This window comes from Saccopteryx bilineata, chromosome 2, assembly GCF_036850765.1.
Source record: "Saccopteryx bilineata isolate mSacBil1 chromosome 2, mSacBil1_pri_phased_curated, whole genome shotgun sequence".
NCBI lineage: Eukaryota > Metazoa > Chordata > Mammalia > Chiroptera > Emballonuridae > Saccopteryx > Saccopteryx bilineata.
This window is the reverse complement of record NC_089491.1, coordinates 139,224,605-139,244,948: the sequence shown is the minus strand read 5'-3', so window position 1 is coordinate 139,244,948 and position 20,344 is coordinate 139,224,605. Positions and strand designations below refer to the sequence as shown.

General features: G+C 37.6%; 1 protein-coding gene across 1 annotated transcript in view; it reads left to right on the top strand.

The window, feature by feature from the left end:
• The window catches only part of IPO8 (importin 8), a 63,544-nt gene extending 44,092 nt beyond the window's left edge, over positions 1-19,452 (top strand). Inside the window, exons 20-25 of the mRNA XM_066258035.1 lie at positions 3,092-3,187; positions 10,390-10,610; positions 12,636-12,841; positions 14,828-15,031; positions 16,478-16,594; positions 17,495-19,452. Coding sequence (XP_066114132.1) covers positions 3,092-3,187; positions 10,390-10,610; positions 12,636-12,841; positions 14,828-15,031; positions 16,478-16,594; positions 17,495-17,592 — 942 coding nt within the window. The 3' untranslated portion in view covers positions 17,593-19,452. The remainder of the gene's footprint in view (positions 1-3,091; positions 3,188-10,389; positions 10,611-12,635; positions 12,842-14,827; positions 15,032-16,477; positions 16,595-17,494) is intronic.
• The last annotated feature ends 892 nt before the right edge of the window (positions 19,453-20,344 follow it).

Below are 20,344 nucleotides of genomic sequence, written 5' to 3'. Positions count from 1 at the left end.
AGATCGAAATTGTTGAACAAACAGCATATTTAGCTCAGTCCAGGATAACTTATATGCTACATAATGGCAGCTGTCATATTTATGCACAAACATGATTGTCCACTGTGCAGCCTTTTCACAGGTTAGATTTGATCTGCCATTAGTTATAGCTTGGAATCACTAATGACTGTTTCCCTTCTGCAGTGAATATATTTATATACATTAATATAAAACTCTATTACACACAGCAGGCAGAGTTTAGACAGCTCAAATAGCTAGACCTAAAAGTTTGGCTTTGGAATTGGGGGTAAAATATTAGTGTATACCTCTTTTCCTCACCGAAGGCATGTGTACCAGGATCTATTATGAGTGCTGAACTGATTATCAATGTATCTGATTTAGGTCTCAGTTCAGTTTAAAGACCCTGGAAGGTTTGGAGAAGTCACTAAGTTTCATCACATGAACAGAAGGAGTAGAATCATGAATTTTTAAAAAATTTTTTTTGTATTTTTCTGAAGTGAGAAGTAGGGAGGCAGAAAGGCTCCTGCATGCACCCAACCGGGATCCACCCAGCAAGCCCCTTAGGGGGTGATGCTCTGCCCATCTGGGGCGTTGCTCTGCTGTGGAGCCATTCTAGCACCTGAGGTGGAGGCCATGGAGCCATCCTCAGCACCCGGGCCAACTTGCTCCAATGGAGCCTTGGCTGCGGGAGGGGAAGAGAGAGACAGAGAGGAAGGAGAGGGGGAGGGGTGGAGAAGCAGATGGGTGCTTCTCCTGTGTGCCCTGACTGGGAATCAAACCCAGGTCTTCCACACACTGGGCCAATGCTCTACTGCTGAGCCAACTGGCCAGGGCTAGAATCATGATTTTTAAAGACTCCTTTAGCTCGAATAGTTCAACTTGTTAAATCATAATCACTTGGCATTCTTCAGTTTTTCTTAAATTACAGAAACAGCTGCTTGTGAGGTAAAGAGGACGAGATAGCAGCAAGTAGAAAACATAACCGCCCTACAGCTCTGTTAGGAAAGCAAAGCTGCTTTGTATTATTATATATCAGGTGGAGTAACAGTGCTATTCACAATGATGCACTTGTCAAGTAGTGGAAGTGTTTCATATTCTTGGTTTTAATAATAATAAATACTTATTGAACTCTTACTGTGTATCAGTTATTCCCTAAGCACTTTTACAACATGAAGAATGCATCACTTTTCTGTCAAAGAGCAAACCGAACCACAGTTTCTTGTGTTGTGCCTGAAGTTTAGTAAATTTTCCTATATCACTGTGTATTGGAGCCAGATTTGAACCCAGGCAGTCTGGCTCCAGAGCCAGACTTAATTTAATTTTTAAATTACTGAAATATATTTTGTTTCTCTTCCTTTTGAGGAAGTGAGGGTGGGAAAACAAAACCAATGAACAGAAAACCCAAGTAAGTGTAATTTTGGCAAAAGAGAGTGGTTTTCCCCCTTTGTATGAAACGACCCCTTGAGGTAGATTATATTAAGATCTTGCTTTTACAGATGGGAATAATTTGACAGGTTAAGCAGCTTTTAAAAGAACACAGCTACCTAGTGGCAGAGCTGGAATTTGAACTAAGGCATTCTGGTTCCAGAGTCCATTCACATTTAGAATCTAGATCTAGATGCATTGCCTTAGATATAGAAATTTCAATTTATGTCAATAGAGTTGATTCTTGGCTTTGGCAGCTGTTTACTATTCAACTCATTGTTCCATCTGTTTTCTAGCTTCCACAGTTTTATAGCTTTCTCCTTTTTCCATTACTCCATCTTTGTGGATGTATGCCTCTAAAATCTTTTTTTTTTTATTTTTTATCATTTTAATGGCCTTTTGGGAATGAATAAAATTAAATGAGAGTATTCAACTTGTCATCTTTATCTGGAATTTCTTTTTAATTCAGTTTTTTAAAAAGTTTTTATTAAGTGAGAGGCTAGGAGGCGGAGAGACAGACTCCCGTATGCACCCCAACTGGGATACACCTGGCTGGCAAGCCTCCTACTGGGCGATGCTCTGCCCATCTGGGGGCGCTGCTCTGTTGCTCAGCAACTGAGCTACTTTAGCACCTGAGGTGAGGCCATGGAGCCATCCTCAGCACCTGGTGCCAACTTGCTTGAACTCATTGGAGTTATGGCTGTGGGAGGAGAAAAGAGAGAGAGAAAGAGGGAGGGGGGGAGGAGTGGGCAGCGTGGAGAAGCAGATGGTCACTTTTTCTGTGTTCCCTGACCGGAATTGAACCTGGGACTTCCACACACCAGGCTTATGCTCTATGATTGAGCCAACCTGCCAGTTTTCTTAAATTGTATTTGTTTGGAAATTCTCAAATTTATCTAAGTTTTCAAATATATAAGGAATAGAGTGTTCCTCACAGTATTCTTTTATTTTTAATTTCCTTTATTTTTCCTGTATTTATATCTTTCATTCCTAATATTTTATTATTTTTTCTTTGACTTTAAAAAATGACTTTTTTAAAAAAGCTGTCTATTAAGTCTTAAATGAACCTGCTTTTGGTTTCTCTCTGCTACCTCTTTTTGTCTATATATTTAATCTGTCTCACCTTTATTCTTTGGGTTAAGTTTGTTCTTATGTCTTGTGTTTGAACACATTAATTTTTTCATCTTTCTTAATTCCTAACATAAGCATGCCTCTCTACAAATCTCTCTTCTGGGTACCTTAAGTATATAATATTGAATTATTATTATTATTATTAAAAAATGGGTTCCTATGGAAAAGAATTCAAAAAGATTGGGAAACTACAAGGTTTGTTTTATTGTTTAAAAGGAAGGTTTATAAAAACTTTATTTTATTGTTTTGATGCCTTTAAGAAGAAGCTTCATTTATCTAGATAATTAACTCATATAGCTCACTTTATTAATTCAAAGTTAAGTAAGTGAACTTTTACTCCTTAGGAGGAATTAGAGTAGATAAAGAAGATAGATGGACTTTATTTTGACCTTTCCTCCACGTGTTGGCAAGGTACACTTAAAAAGCAAGTAGTTATGATTTTAATGGCTGAATTTTATGGGACATTTGCTTCATGGGGACTTGGTTTAATTTTATGCAACACCATTTACTGCTGAGCTAATTGTGATTACGGCAGGTACTATGTGGAGATGCGGGGGAAGATGCAGAGTGCCATGCAGCCAAGCTCCTTGAAGTCATCATTCTTCAGTGCAAAGGAAGGGGCATTGATCAGGTAATACATGTTGAGAAGCCTCTTACTTGATATTTATGTTTAAAATTTGTATTCCTGATTGAAATTTGTTTATGTTATGATGGAAATTTAAAAAGATAGCCTCTAGTTTGTGCCTGCTGGTGCAAATCCTATTTAAATGACAAAGAAAAATACCCATGAAATTTGGGAATTGTACCTTGCATTTTATTGGAGTAAGAGATACACAGAAAAATATCTAATAATTTAAGGGGCTATCAAGCAAATCATAAAGAAGATAAATGTGTAAATTCTGCACAATTAGATTCTCAGAGATTAGAATTTTCCCTTTGATTTTTGTGTATGCTATTATCTTTTTTAAAACCAGAAATGAAGATATTATATTGATATAAAAAAGAAATATTTCTGTTTACCAGCCAAAAAAGTATTATACATTTTCAACATGATTAATTTAATTTTTGATGCTATTATGGTGTGATAATTAGTTACTAAAAGTAAGTATTGAAGTAAAACTATGGAGTTGTCTCTTCTTTCCATTTTGTAATTTTTTTCACAGCTTTATTGAGATGTAATTCATATAGCATACAATTTATCTATTTAATGTGTATAGATTTGCCTCTTCTAGACATTTCACATAAATGATATCATATGTGGTCCTTTGTGAATGACTTCTCTCACTTAGCATAATGTTTTAAAGGGTCAGCCGTATGATAGCATATATCAGTACTTCATTTCTTTTTATCGCCAAGTACTCCATTGTATGGATTTTATCATGTTTATAGTTTAGCTATTCAACAGTTGATGGTGATTTGGATTATTTCCATTTTATGGCTATTATGAATAATGTTATGAACATTTATATGCAGATTTTTGTACAAACATGTTTTGATTTCTCTTGGTTTCTAGGATTGGTAATTCTATGTTTATTTTAAAAATTGCCAAACTGTTTTCCAAAGTAACTGCATCATTTCCCATTGCTACCAGCTGTGAATGAGCATTCCAATTTTTCCATATCCTCACCATTTATTTTGTTGTTGTTATAGTCATTCCATAGGTAAGAAGTGGTATCTTGCAGTTTTGATTTCATTTTCTTTTTTTTTTTTTTTTGTATTTTTCCAAAGTTAGAAGTGGGGAGGCAGTCTGCCCGGCTGAGATCCACCTGGCATGTCCACTAGGGGGCACTGCTTGGCCCATCTGGGGTGTTGCTCTGTTGCGGCTGGAGCCATTCTAGTGCCTGAGGCAGAGCTCACAGAGCCATCCTCAGCACCTGGGACAACTTTGCTCCAGTGGAGCCTTGGCTGCGGGAGGGGAAGAGAGAGACAGAGAGGAAGGAGAGAGGGAAGGGTGGAGAAGCAGGTGGGTGCTTCTCCTGTGTGTCCTGACCAGGAATTGAACCCAGGACTTCCACATGCCAGACTGATGTTGATTTGATTTTCTTGATGGCTAATGATGACGAGCATCTTTTCATGTGACCATTTGTATATCTTTTTTTGAGATGTGTTTATTCAAATCCTTTGCCCATTTTTAATTACGTGTCTATTTATTACTGAGTTGTAGGAGTTCTTTATATATTCTAAATTCTAGTTCCAAAAATCTTACAAAAATTTTCTCTCAACTTGAGGATTGTCTAATCCCTTTATTTATGATGTCTTTATTATTATTATTGAGAGGAGGGGAGGCAGAAAGACCTGTGCCCTGACTGGGATCCACTTGGCAAGCTCCCTACAGGGCGATGCTCTACCCATCTGGGGCAGCTGCTCCATTGCTTGGCAACTGAGCTATTTCAGCACCTGAGGTGAGGACATGGAGCCATCCTCAGCGCCTGGGGCCAACTTGCTTGAACCATTCATGCCATGGCTGTGGGAAGAGAAGAAGAGAGAGAGAGACGTGGAGAGGGAAGAGTGGAGAAGCAGATGGTTGCTTCTCCTGTGTGCCCTGTTCAGGAGTTGAACCTAGGACTTCCACACTTTGGGCTGATGCTCTACTGCTGAGACAACTGGCCAGGGCTTTATGATGTCTTTTGAAGGTTTTTAATTTTGATGATGTCTAATTTATCTATTTTTTTTATTTGTTGTTTATGGAAGGTGTCAGTTTTAAAAAATCATTGCTAAATCCAAGTTCACAAAGATTTAATCTGTTTTATTCTAAGAATTTTATAGTTTTAGCTCTAACATTTAGGTATTTATTTTGAGTTAATTTTTGTATGTGGTATGAAAAAGGAGTCCAAATTCACTATTTGTGACTATCAAGTTGTCTCAATACCATTTGTTGAATTGTCTTGGCACTGTTATTCATTTGACTGTATGTCTGGCTTCTGACTTTTGTTCTATTTAAGTACTTTTCTTTTTTTGTCCTTAATTCAGGACTACACTGTCATTATTACTGTATCTTTATAGTAAGTTTTGAAATTAGGTCCTTCAGTTTTGTTTTTTTTGCAAGATTGTTTTGGTTATTTTGGGTCTCCTACATTTCCAAATGAACTTCAGGATCAGTTTGTCAATATTAGCAAAGAAGGCAGCTGTGATTGTGTTAAGCTAAATCTATTGATCACTTTAGGAAGTATTTTCATTTTCAGAATATTTATTCTTTCAATCCATGAAGATAAGATATCTTTCCTTTTCTTTAGGTTGTCTTTAATTGCTTTTTAAAATGCTTTGGAATTTTCACTTTGAGTTTTGCAGTTCTTTTGTTAAAATATTTCTAAGTATTAATTTTAATGCTATTGTATATAAATGGAATTGCTTTCCTAATTTTTAAGCTGCCAATTGACTGAGCATAGAAATATATATTTTTTGGTATACTTACCTTATATTCTGCAACCTTGCCAAACTTCTTTATTAGTTTTAATAGAATGTCAGTGAATTCATTTATATTTTCTATATACAAGGTCATGTCAGATGGAAATAGAGTTTTACCTTCCCAATCTGGGTGCTTTAAAATTTTTTATTTTTCTTGCCTAATTGCCTAGGCTAGAACCTTCAGTGCAATGTTAAATAGATGTGATAAAGAAGAGGCATCTTGTCTTGTTCCTAATTTTATGGGGGGAAAGCATTTAGTCTTTTAGCAGTAAGTCTGATGTTAGCCATGAGTTTTTCATAGATGCCTTTTATTAGGACAAGGGAGTTCCTTCTTTGCTGAGTGTATTTATAGTGAAGAGGTATTGAGTTTTGTCAGATTTTTTCTGCATCTAATGAAATGATCATGTGGTTTTTGTTTTTTATTCTATTCATATGTTGTATTGCATTAATTGATTTTCAGATGTTAAGTCAAGCGTGCATTTCAGGTTTAAATTCTACTTGATTATGGAATATGATCCATTTTATGTATTTTCAGATTCAGTTAGCTTGTATTTCAAGTATTTTTGTATCTATATTCATAAGTGATATTGATCTGAAGTTTTTTTTTCTTGTGATATTTTTGTCTGACCTTAATCCTTAGTATCAGAGTGACACTAGTCTGTTGAATGAGTTGGGAAGTGCTCCCTTTTCCTCTTCTTTATTTTTACTGTTTGGAAGAGTTTGTGACGTTTGGTGTTCTTGAAATGTTTGGTAGAATTTAACAGTGACACCATCTGTGTCTGAGCTATTTTTTGTGGGTAATTTTAAAATTACCAATACAATCTCTGTTTGTTACAGGGTTATTTATATTCCTATTTCTTTTGTGTCAATTTCAGTAGTTTGCATCTTTTTAGGAATGTGTCTATTTCATATAAGTTAACTTAGGCAGTTCATAAAATTTCCTTATGTTTTTGTTTCTCTAGGCTGGTAATAATAACTCTAGTTTTGTTCCTGATTTTAGTAGCTAGAATCTTCTTTCTACTTTTTTCTTCCTTGATCAATTGAGTCAATTTTGGTGATCTTTTTACAGAGTCAATTTATATATCAGCATTATCCAGACAGCACTTTTACTACAATTAATAAGTATTTCTTGGGTTAGGAAAACAAAGTTTTCTTGTTAGCTCTAACATTTAGCTCTTTAATTAATTAATTAATGAGAGGAAGGGAGGCAGAGACAGACTCCCACATGTACCCACTGGGATCCCCCGGCAAGCCCACTACGGGGTGATGCTCTGCCCATCTGGGGCCCTTGCTCTGTTGAAACCAGAGCCATTTTTTAGCACCTGAGGGGATGGCCATGGAGTCTCCCTCAACACCTGGGCCAGCTTGCTCTAATCGTGCCTTGTCTGCAGGAGGAGAGGAGAGAGAGAGAGAGAGAGAGAGAAAGAGAGAGAGAGAGAGACAAGAGGGGGGAGGATGGAGAAGCAGACGGGAGCTTCTCCTATGTGCCCTGACTGGGAATCGAACCCAGGACTTCCACAAACTGGGCCGATGCTCTACCACTGAGCCAACCTACCAGGGCCTTTAATTTATTTTGAATTAATTTTTGTATATCGTGGAAGGTAGGAAAGTGGTTTTGAATTTGGCCAGTGAAAGCCTTTTGAGTTTGTCATGTGAGTGCTTTTGACATGACTCCAGTAAAATTTTGTAGTTTCCTTGTTATCTGTTATGACTAGTTATTTCAGGTTCATCTTGTACATTTCCTGCATTACCCTGGGAAGTGGTATTCCAAGACTAAGCAAAAAGGAAATCCACTGGTATTGAGTTGGTCAGTTTCATATCATACCTTTTTTTTTTTTTAAGAACAATTCATCATTAGTACATGCAGATATTTTCAGTTTAAAGTCAGGACTACATTATTTGTACTTAACCTAATTGATCCTAATCTAAGTCTCCCATACCAAAAATCCTCACTTGCTTTATCTTGCTAATATGTACATATAGTCTCAGAGTAATTCTACCAATACCCATATTACCACCAACATATGATTATGATTAACAGCTTAAGATTTTTTAGTAGCTCTTTTTATTTATAGAGTGTATTCATTTACTAGCTCAGGGGTCGGGAACCTATGGCTCGCGAGCCAGATGTGGCTCTTTTGATGGCTGCATCTGGTTTGCAGACAAATCTTTAAAAAAAAAATAACATTAAAAATATAAAACATTCTCATGTATTACAATGCATTCATTTTCTACCGCTCATGTTCATGGTTGTGGGTGGTTAGAGCCAATCACAGCTGTCCTCCGGGACAACACCAAATTTTTATTGGATAATGCGTTAACATACACGGGTCGTTGTATGGCTCTCACGGAATTACATTTTAAAATATGTGGCGTTCATGGCTCTCTCAGCCAAAAAGGTTCCCGACCCCTGCACTAGCAGTATATAGTCAAAATCCAGTTGAATCATTAAATTTTAGAGTCATTAAAAATAATCAGTTTGGCTGGTTCATTTATTTTATTTTAATTTTTAGGGATTGCTTAAAAATTTTAAATGAATATATGAAACATAATCCCAAAGTCTAATTTATAAAATAAGCTATTCTCAGGAAGGTTTTGCTTCCATCCCTGTTCCCTCTATTCTTACTCTCTGGCCTATTTTTTTTTCAATTTTTACTTTATATTTCATTTGAAAAAATAAGCATATAGATATATTCATTTTCTCATTTTCTGTTTTAAAATAGCATACTATCCATGTTTTTTCATGTTTGCTGCCCTCACTTGCTATATCCTGCATGTCACTCCTTAGTTGTGCACAGAGATAGTCGGTGCTCCTTTTCGAAGCTGCATCGTTTTCTCTCTCTGGATTTATGTAGTTTTTTCAGCCAGTCCCTTTAATTGATTTTGTTTTAATGCAATATAAAAGGACAATTATAAAATTGTTTTACTTGTTTTGAAACCTCAAGTTTTCTTTACCTTCTTAATGGCTTTGCATGTGATAGTATAAATATTTGTTAAAATAAAACTATTTTTAAAAGATCTCAAAAGAGCTTTTGAAGCTCAGTTTTCATTTTCTTGTGGCTTCAATTTATTTGCAATACTTCTTTGAGCATAGTAATAATTTTTAAGGCAGTCTATATGTTATGTGTGTTTTGCTATCAAATCAAAACACAGAATCCTCTATATCAGAATCTGAGAAGAAATCAATAGTTAAACTAGTCATCTTTTTAAAAAATCTCAGTCTTAAAAGTTCCACGTATAATCATGTGTTCTGATTTCATATATCATCCTAAAACAAGGCTAGTATTCTGTTAATCCCAATGTTTTCGTGGTTTTGCCTACTAAAGAAAATATATTCAATTTGACTTTCAAATCTCCATATGAAATGTTGATTTTTCCTTTATTTTTTAATAAACTTTATGTTTTAGAACAGTTTTAGTTTCACAGCCAAATCTAGCAGAAAGTACAGAGACTTCTCATACATCCCTGCCCTGGCACGCATAGCATCTCCTGTTACCAACATCCCCACCAGAGTGGTGCATTGGTTACAGTGTGGTGAACCTGCACTAACACATTATAGTCAGTTCAAGTCTATAGTCTACATTGGGTTCACGCTTGATGTGCATTCTCCCAGCTGTGAGAAGTTTATAATGATACATCCCCACCATTACATATAGTAGCACAGAGTAGTTTCACTGCCCTAAAATTCCTCTGTTCTGCCTGTTCATCCCATCCTCCCCTGAAACCTTGATTTTTAAAATTTACTTTTAAAATGAGTTTATATTAAGACCTCAAAGTTTTATTTTGCACAAATGATTTCAGCCCATCCGTTTCAATTAAAAATAACTATTTACAGATACTTCTAATAAAAATAGTCCATCAGTATTGCCTTTTCGAATTGGAGTCAGATGATTTGGTTTTATTGTGCCAAGTTGACCATTTTTTTTCTATACTATTTTTCTTTTACTTACACCAACAGAAAATTTTTTTTCTCGAGAAATTCTGATCACATCATGTTTATTCTCGGCACTATTCATTTATCTCCCCAATTTGATTTATCACCATAGTCATTTTACTTTAAATGTAAAAGCTGAGTCCATATTTGGATTATTGCCACCAGTTGGGTATGGGCTTTTAAGGACACTCTCGGGCTGTAATCTAGTCAGCAATCTAGCTGAAATTCTAGCTGGATTTTCCATTTGTAATCTGCCCTGAGAAGGGGAGGAGACTTCCTGGCACTGCGCCTGGACCTCTCTTGGGCTGTTTCAGATCTCTGGGTTTTAATTAAGAATATGAACTTAATGCCTCAAAAATGATTAAATTAGCAAAGGTTTTATTGCCATTAAGAGTATGTTACTTACTGATTATACTTTTTAGCAACATGTAGTTTTCTATAAAAGTTACTTGGTTTCTTTGTGTCTGGTTGATTCTCTTTCTTTTCTCCTCTAGTGCATTCCACTCTTTGTTCAACTTGTTTTGGAGAGATTAACCCGAGGGGTCAAAACTAGTGAGCTTCGTACTATGTGTCTTCAGGTTGCAATTGCTGCCTTGTACTACAACCCCGATTTGCTGCTACATACCCTAGAAAGAATTCAGTTGCCTCACAACCCTGGACCTATAACTGTACAGTTTATAAATCAGTGGATGAGTGATACAGATTGTTTTCTTGGGTATGTGTCTTCTTGATTTTACACTGTATTTCTATTTCTGGAAGGTTGAATTTTTAATATGTACATACAGTAGCATATAGAAAGATAATTTTTATATCTTAAGAATTATTTTTAGTGTAGTGTTCATATATTTAATTTTTAAAGAATTAAGAATGTGTTTCAGCAATGTAATCTAATGGAAAGGATGCTAGCTTTGAAAATGAGGTATAGCCCTTCCCCACTGGTTTTCGATCCAACATGTATTGTTATATGTATTGTTATATCTCCATATAACAAAAATTAAGTGTCCATCTACGTTCCATGACTATTAAGTGTCTGTGGGTAAAGATATTCTAAATGGAGTCAAGTTTTTAGGAAAATTACCTGCCTGGTAAAGATATAACATACTAGCCTAGGATATTGAACACCTTGAGGACCTCAAGGGAGCCTGTTCTCAGATGTGGTCAGGATTGTTAGTGGTAACCCAGGCACTGCCTTGGTAGAAGAATTTAGACTTACACGAAGCACTCTCCTAGTTTTCTAACATAGGAAAAGTGAGATTCCAAAGTAGTTATATACCCACCTCAAGGGACCCAACACATAGTTGTAACCATGTTATGTTAGAATTTGAGCTATTAGATTGCACACTAATTTGTTTAAAGCATCAGAAATACCAAATATTCTTTTTAAGCTTTGTAAGATATCATTTAGAAAAATTTGCTGGGGGTGGGGGGGGAGATGTCCAGCAGGAGACATAGGTAAGGACTGCTAAGTGGTGAGGTGGAGGGGGGAAATGGAGGCCTGAACCAGGACGGTAGGACCAGGAGTGAGGGAACATCATTACAGCTGCTATATTTTATTCAAATTATTCTATTTGTAGGAGACTGGAATTTGTCTCTGTTTTAGATTTCTTATTAAAGCTTTGAAGGGATGAGCATACTTTAAAAAGAAATTCTGCTTAAAGTCATCTCTTACAAAGATTTAGGGAATAGAGATGTGGTCATTCACAGTTCTGCCGTTGGTACGCTTATCTCTTTATTAGTATCTGTAAGCAGTTTTCCAAAGATAGAAAGGCTATCTCAGCTACCACATAGACTGGCCATGCTTGGATTGGGTTTCCTTGTATTCTTTAAAACCCCACTTGATAATCATCTTTCCTGCTGTGATCTCCTTGACACCTGGCATGCACTACTAGTTAGGGTCTGCATGGATGAGAAAGACCTCAGGACAAGTATTTTTATAGCATACTGCTTTGGCAGCAGTAACTTGAATGAATCAAGCAGTGCAAATAAAGAAGAATCACAGAAGCTTGTAAGATATCCATCATTGAGTTTGCTGTATATCACTTTCATTTTAAACAAGTTGAATCACTGCAAATGAATTTTTTATTTGTGCCCACAATTTTAAGTGTTATACCATATAGTTGTCTTTTCATTCTTAATATTTTAAGTTTTAAACACCTTATAAAAAACATTTAGTAGAAAAATATATGTAATGTATATTGGTCAAATTTTTTTCCTTCATAATTAAATTTTCCTTGTGTTATAGCAGAAGACATTTAATAAATTTACTTATAAATATTAAGCTAAGCTTATTAGATACTGAGTTTTCTGAAATAACTTTTGGCTCCTGGGGTCAGTGTAGAGTACATCTGCCAAAAACACCTTGTAGACCAATGTAATAAAGACAGAGTCTGAGGAATGCTTTCTTTTTTCCCCATTGGAAAGGAATTTCATGCTGTCAAATATAGGTATTCCTGCTTTAATAAAACTTGTTATGCCAAGGCCCTAATATAGCACTTACAGTAATCAGAGTTGGTATTACAGTAAGACTCACTATACTAATTGCAGAATTCTATAGGTATTTGATAATAATTGGTTTATAAAACTTCATTTACATGGAATTTTATATAGTACAAAATGGGGGATGTGTTTGTGTAATTCCAATGAATGAACCTTGGAGTACACCTTAGACATTCCTTTTGCATTTCTTCAGGATCTGTCCCCATTCCTCACATGCAAATTTGTTTTTCTTCATAATTTGTAGGCATCATGACCGGAAGATGTGTATAATAGGATTGAGTATTCTCTTGGAATTGCAGAATCGGCCTTCCGCGGTAGATGCTGTGGTGGGACAGATCGTGCCCTCAATTCTTTTCCTTTTCCTTGGCCTGAAGCAGGTCTGTGCCACTAGACAACTGGTCAACCGGGAGGATGGCTCAAAAGCAGAGAAAACGGATATGGAAGAAAATGGTAAAGTCTCCTAATTGCAGTGAATGCTAGAATTGAACTTGATCTGAGCATGCATTTTCATCAAATCTTAGTCTATTTCAAGTCATTAAACAGATTTACAGTTTTTGGACTGTTGCACATTTAATAGATATTTTGGATTTCGTTGCCTTAATTATATCATGTGATATAAATTTATATTTGTTCACCTTTTGACACTTAAAAGATTTATTATTATTTTTTTAAATTATTGAGCCTAGTGAATGTTGTTACACCCTGGGAAATACATTTATATAACAGGATTAAATGGTCTTGACAATAAGTTAACTAGTTCTTTTCTTTTTTCTTTTGATCCTAACAGTCTGTGAAGGCAGTGGTTATGAGTTAAATGAACCATTAAACTTAGAAGTGTCAGTACAACAGATCAGTAGAGAATGCTTGATTTTTAAAAAATAATTCTTTGGTGACTCATCATCAAAAATTATAATTAGGAGATATTTGTGATTTACATATTATACATTTAGAATAAACTACATAAAGGAAAGTGATTGCTTAATCGAGTCAGAATAAGATTATTAGAGTCAAGAATATTAGATCTTTATTGTATTTAATGATATTGTAAAATTGCTTGCTAGGGCCCAGGAATTAACATTATCCAACTCCAAATGGAGTTTTTCCTCTTCTGGTTTAAAACAAATTTTTCTGGAAAACATACAATTCTATTTTTGATGCTAAATTCTGTAGAATTCTATGTAGGTCTTTTGCAGTAATGTTTCTTTACTAAAAGTTTATTTTTATATTATTTTTTATTTTTTTGCTAAGTATATGCCAACAATTAGAGAATTTTCCTTAGTATGTTATGATGTTCTTTTTTAAATTTCTTTTATTGTTCATTTATTTTGGACTTATAATTAATATGATTTGAGGGAAAACTTTCTGTAATATCTAGACTTTCCTGTTGAATTTCTCACTAAAGAATAGAATGATTAACTAGCAAAGGTATTTCTATATCTAGAACTACACTGCTTACAAAAATTAGGGGATATTTTATCACTTCATACTCATTTTGAAATATTCCCTAATTTTTGTGAGCAGTATATATCCATATCTATGTCGATATAGTGATATATATATGTAAAAAAATATATATATATAGTTATATATGTAATTTATTGCCTTATTTCTAAAACTACCTTGCAGTTTAACCCAGGTATCCACTGTCTGCTGGTAGTTTACAATGCCGGTCTCACTGCTTGGACGAGGCCAGCAGTGGAAATAGAAACGCAGTCCATGTCGATAATTCATCTTTTAACTTTTCAACCCACATGCAGTTAACTATTTTATTTTTCATTTACATTTCTATATTTTTCTGTTTCTGTTAGCAGAAATGCCCTCTTCACTCAATCATTTCTGAGCAGTTCATAATCAACTTAGTTAATTGTTAAGAACTGAATTCTCAGTGGGAGCTTATTGTTACTTAAAACACGTTGTATACTTTAGTCAGGTAATCGCACCTGTACGTGGAATCGCTGGTGAAATCTGAGTTCTTACTGATAGAGTTAATTTGTGATTCAGAGACCATCTGCAGCATTGCCATTGGTGACATAATAAAAGTAAAAGTTTCACATTAACAAAATAAAACAACATGCACTGACTGCACAATCTTTTTTTTTTTTTGACAAAAAAAAGTTAGTTTGGGTATCTGAAGTTAAACAGTATTTTACATTAACGAACACGAGGCAGCCGTGGCGAAACAATAGCAGTGTTTGGCTGGACCACAGGGCTAGGCATAGAGGCAGAGTGGGAAATGGTTCTCAGTGAGGAAGACAAAGTCATTTCCAGTTTAGCAAACTACAGTAAAGATAAGGGTTATTTTTATAATTTTATATAAAATTATATGGTAGGTGTTTCCATTTCCAGAATGCCATTTTATATTTTTTGTTTTCTTTGTAAACTTTTATATTTCCTTAACATGCTTTGATTCCTTTTCAATAATTCATGGCTTCACAGAGGAGATTTCAAGTGATGACGAGGAGGCGAATGTAAGTGCTCAAGCCATGCAGTCTAATCATGGGAGAGGTGAGGACGAGGAGGAAGAGGAGGATGACTGGGATGAAGAAGTACTGGAGGAAACTGCCCTTGAGGGATTCAGCACTCCACTTGACCTTGAAAACAGTGTGGATGAATATCAGTTCTTTACGCAAGCTCTACTAAGTATGCCTTTACTCCCCGAATCTTCAGAAATGTTTTTCTAAATTCATTTCCCCTTATTAGAATTGGGGGGATCTTTTAACGACATCAGCAACTTACCAGTTTTGTACAGTGAAGGACGCTGAAATATAGTTAAGGACTTACAGAAGTTTGGGGAAAAATGTTTACCACAGATCATAAGCTTTAGGTCCACAGTAAACAAACACCTTCTACAAATGAGCAAGACCCAGTAACCCAGTATAAAAACGGGGATGTAAATGGAAATCTTATAGGACTAAAGAATAAACCAATGAAAATGTTTAGAAAATTCTATAATGAAAAAAATGTTATTAACATTACAGCTATTTTGTTTTATTTACACAGTATTCCTATAGTTATACCCTAGTTTGTTTCCACTGATAGGCATACGAATAGTTTCAGTTTTTTTGCTATCACAAGCAGTATTAAAGGGAGCATCCTTGTGTATAAAATACTGTTACCAACAAGGCAATGCTAGTAGAATGTACTGGCATTATTTAGTGTCACTACAAATACTGTTAATGACAGTAAAACCACTGCTGTGTTTTACTGAAATTTAGCAGGAGCTAAGGGTAGAGACACAGGGAAGGACACTCCAGCGCCAAAGCAGGGAGAAAGTAAGAGCATCAGTGCGGAGGTGGGAGACAGTGGCTTCCGGACATGGGTATGCATTATACTCAGTAGAAGCTTTTAGGTTTTGGTGGGATCTTGGGATATGGATTTTAATATGCTCCCCAGGTGACAGGCAGTCCTCTTTGGATCAGTGTTTGATGGAGGAAAGCACACGGGAACGGCCTCAAGAAAGCAGCAGACACCGGATGTGGAGAGGACCTAGTCAGAGACGTTAGGGATTTGCAGTGGTCGAGTAGGAGGCTGATGGAACTAGGATGAAAATAGGGACATGAGGAGGGCTTGGGAGGTACAATGTTAAATTTGGTTTTAGTTGTGCTGAATTGGAGCAAGCTATCCAAATGGAAAAGTCCAGGAGGCTTAGGGAACAATTTTGCCCAAAAGTACAAATTTGAGTTCTTGGTGCGATGCGGAAGCTGCAGATCGTAGGAGAATTCTGGAGGAAATGGCAACAGGTGGGTACAGGCGTTTGCCAAGGCCTGGAGTCTCAGGGAGCATGCAGAGTTAGGGAAACCCTAGGAAGAAGGGGATCTGGGGAAGGAGGCAGAGAACTAGGTAAAGCAGAGATTTCCAATGTCCAGTGGTCCTTTGATAGCCCCACATAATCAGCTACAGAGTGGATCCTCAGAAATAATTCATTCTTGGCCTAAGTTTCATCACCTCGTGTTTGTACTTTTTATTTCTTACTGTCTGTTATAATTTCATTATGATTTGATCATGTCTTTATTACTCTCTGAAATTGTCACTGGCATCCCTTATCTTTTCCTTCTCCACCTAACCCCTTCCTTCCAAATGCAACAGCTGTGCAGAATCGGGACGCCACCTGGTACCAGCTGCTGATGGCACCCCTCAGTGAGGACCAGAGGAGAGCACTGCAGGAGGTGTACACGCTGGCGGAGCACCGGAGGACCGTGGCAGGTCAGCCAGTGCGAACTTCCCACGAGAGGGCATGTGTCAGAGTGCCAAAGTCACCCTTACTTAACAAGCCTGGTGGCACCTACACCCTGTTTTTTAAATTGATAGAAGCCAGCCTTTCAAGATAATAAGGGATTATTGTTGTATGATCTTTTTAATTACTCATGGCATCTTAGCTTTACAAAGCACTGTGCGGTAATATGTGTCATGCACGTTCTCATCCTATTTTGGAGCCAATGGTAAAACATAAGGGCCAGGATGAGTCTTGCTGAGGACGAGTTAAGTCAGCTGGTCACCCTCCTAAACGTCTGAAACACCGACGACCACAGGAACTTTATGGGTTCTTGCAAGGAGCTTGTATTCCTAGAAGTGACACTCTCCACTTCTATCTGGTGGCCTTTCCATGTTTTGGTTTTTGAGCTGGAGACATTATTTTATGCAGACATTACTATGGTCACTCCTAGAAAATCAATGGAAAAGATTTTGTAATTACAACAACATTTCCATGGGGAACATCATGGAATAGGCACCTAGAGTTTAGAACCCAGGTTTTCTCTATTGACGTGGGTTTTTAGTCCTGCACTGATTCTCTTCCAGGTAGGAGAGGTCAGGTCATCCTTTCAGCAGTAGATTATGGACCTAGTGGAACTCAACTTTGAGACTTGTTTTCAAACTTGTTTTCATTTGGCTTGTTGTTAGCAAACAGCTTTCCCGTGATGGTAAACATAGTTAGTTCCTGAGCTGAGTCTGTTACAGGCTAATGCTCAGTAGGGCAGGAATTACTACTGTGAATGGCATTCCTTCTCAGTGCTAAGTATAAAGAATTTGGTTCCTTTGAGGTTATTTCCAGCTTGGTCGCCTTAAATACTCTCCTTTTTCCCCCTTTCTCTTGGCAAACGCTAGAGGCAAAGAAGAAGATTGAACAACAAGGAGGCTTCACCTTTGAAAATAAAGGAGTCCTCTCTGCATTTAACTTTGGGACTATGCCCGGTAACAACTGAGAGAAGGAACGTCGGCCGACCAAGACCAAGTGTCATCGGGATATTTCACTTCTCCAGGCAGGGGGATGAGGGGGTCAGGGGAGGAAAGGTTGAGAGCTGCTGTTCAGCACCCTTCTGCTGTGCCAGTTACGCCCAGCCTAGGGCATTGCTTTTATTCCCTCTTCCCTCTGACCTGTCTCACCCTGAAATACATATTTTAAGCAGCTACTGTAATGTATGATATTAAAGGCAAACAAAATGATTGGACCGAAAAGGACAGATCACATGCTCCAAAGGATGAATGACCACGTGGTTTTGGAGAACTGAACTCATTGCACGTCTCAGGTCTTTGCCATGCAGAATCAGTGGATTTATGCGGATACCAGTGCCTTCTGTTGTACATGAATTATCTGAAAACATTTTTTTGGAGTGCGTTGCGATTTTTTTTAAAGCATAAAACATATTTCTAGATATAATGTAAACCTTGGTGATACGTTGACTTATTTCTGCATTTTACTATGTGAATTTACTGTTAGGCAGTTAGCTACACCTCACTCTGGTTTCAAAAACATCACTGCCCCCCTAACCCCCGGCTGTTGGGGCCTTTTCTTCAGGGGCTGTAATGTGCGCATTGGCTCCGGGTTTTCCTGAGATGTTTTGTGGCTTCCCTAAGTCATGTCTTAGTCCCTCTTCATCATGTTTTTCAGCTCTGAAAGGGTAGGTTTTCTTTTGGAGTCAGCAAATAGGAATGTCAGTTTCACTTAATGACTGGATAAGTTCTGGACACAAACATTTCTTGGCAGTAAGTGGCAGGGACTCTAGTCACTGGAATTAATAAGTCCAAGTATATTCTGAATCATGTACTTAATTATGCAATGAATTGATAATTATACTAAAGCACATTGAACTTTTAAGAGAACAGTGCTACATAAACACGCTGTCTTTCTGGGTGGGGGCTCGCATTTTTAATAACTTGTCATTCCAGCTGTGTTGGACCTGGGTCCACAGCATTTTATAACAATGTTTTCTATCTAGGGAAGAAGACCCACATCTAACTCTGTGCTTTCTCACCCATCTGCATTTTCTCCTGCCTAATTCATTCTGGTCTTGACTACAGCTCAGTTTGGTTTCTTCTGTGTTTTCAAGGGTCGGGGGTGTTGGTCAGCTGCTCTCTCATATAGTAACAATGTAATATAGTCCGTTGAACATATTTCAGATAAAAGTGATAGCTCTTTTTCTGAGATGATTCAAGACCAGAACATGGATCATAGTGTTTCTGTTCAGTAAAGTGAAAGTGTACTTTCAGAGCCTAATATATTACCGTATGTGATACAGTTTTCCATTTTAGTGAAATGTCTGCAGCTTATATTTCCCATCGGTGACTGGAAGTGTTTTCTCCAGGTGTTTCCTGTTGTACCATCTCTTATCAATATGGACTCTTTCAGGAGTTGCAGGTTATTTAAGTAGTTTTTACAGAAGTAGCTTAAGACATGAGTTTCAGTTCTCTTCCCTAGGCATTGGTGTTGAAGGCGCCCTCTGGAGGCTGGAAGAGAAAGATGGCATTGGGGGAGAGTTTAGCTCTCTTAAGCTTTGAAGCTCTTCTTATTCTTCCCATGTCCCAAATCATTTAATTTTAACGTAAATAATATGCCTTCACACTGGATTGTAAAAGGCATGTGACTTTATTTTTGTGATGTATTGTTTTCTGCAGTATTAAAGGGAAATAATTGTTAATGTGTATCACCCCTTCTTGTTTTTGAAACCAGGGTAGTTGTATAATTTTGTTACCAGCAGTGCTAACCTGAATGTTATCTGGTCATCTTGGAGATGAGGAACCTATACGAATGTACTGTACAGTAAAATGCGGACCGATTCCCAGGATCCTGAACTTCTCTGTATGTCATGTTTTCTGCAAGGTGGGGTTTTGCTGAAATGTGGCAGCAAATGTGATTAAAAACCCATCAGTGTTGGCCCTGGCCAGTTGGCTCAGTGGTAGAGCGTCGGCCTGGCATGCAGAGGTCCCGGGTTCGATTCCTGGTCAGGGCACACAGGAGAAGCGCCCATCTGCTTCTCCACCCCTCCCCCTCTCCTTCCTCTCTGTCTCTCTCTTCCCCTCCCGCAGCCGAGGCTCCATTGGAGCAAAGATGGCCCGGGCGCTGGGGATGGCTCCTTGGCCTCTGCCCCAGGCGCTAGAGTGGCTCTGGTCGCAATAGAGCAATGCCTCGGAGGGGCAGAGCATCGCCCCCTGATGGGCAGAGCGTCACCCCTGGTGGGCGTGCTGGGTGGATCCCGGTTGGGCGCATGCGGGAGTCTGTCTGACTGTCTCTCCCCGTTGCCAGCTTCAGAAAAATACAAAAAGAAAACCCCCCCAAAAAAACCCATCAGTGTTTTCCTGACTTCGGTTACCTGGAGCTAGGTGACTGTTAGTCCGATAGGGTAACCAGGACTCGTCAGGAGCAGCCTAAAGAAGTGGGGGTGTGCTTGGGGGAAAGAGCCCCTCTCATAGCCCAGGTGTCCACATGACTGCAACAGAAGCTCTGGAAAAACAAAGGTCCTCTTCACATCACGATCTGGAGGGAAAGGAAAAGGTGCTTAAGCTGGAGCCGTGTACTAATGGGCTGCTGTCAAATTAGGAGCTGTTCAAATTGAGTGGAATGGTAAATGCTGGCTTCTGAGTCTGACATATGAACATACTTGCCTGGCACAGCAGTACACTGCTTCTTCCCACTTACAGTTTCCGTGAAGACCACACGGAACCAGTAAAAACTGTTCA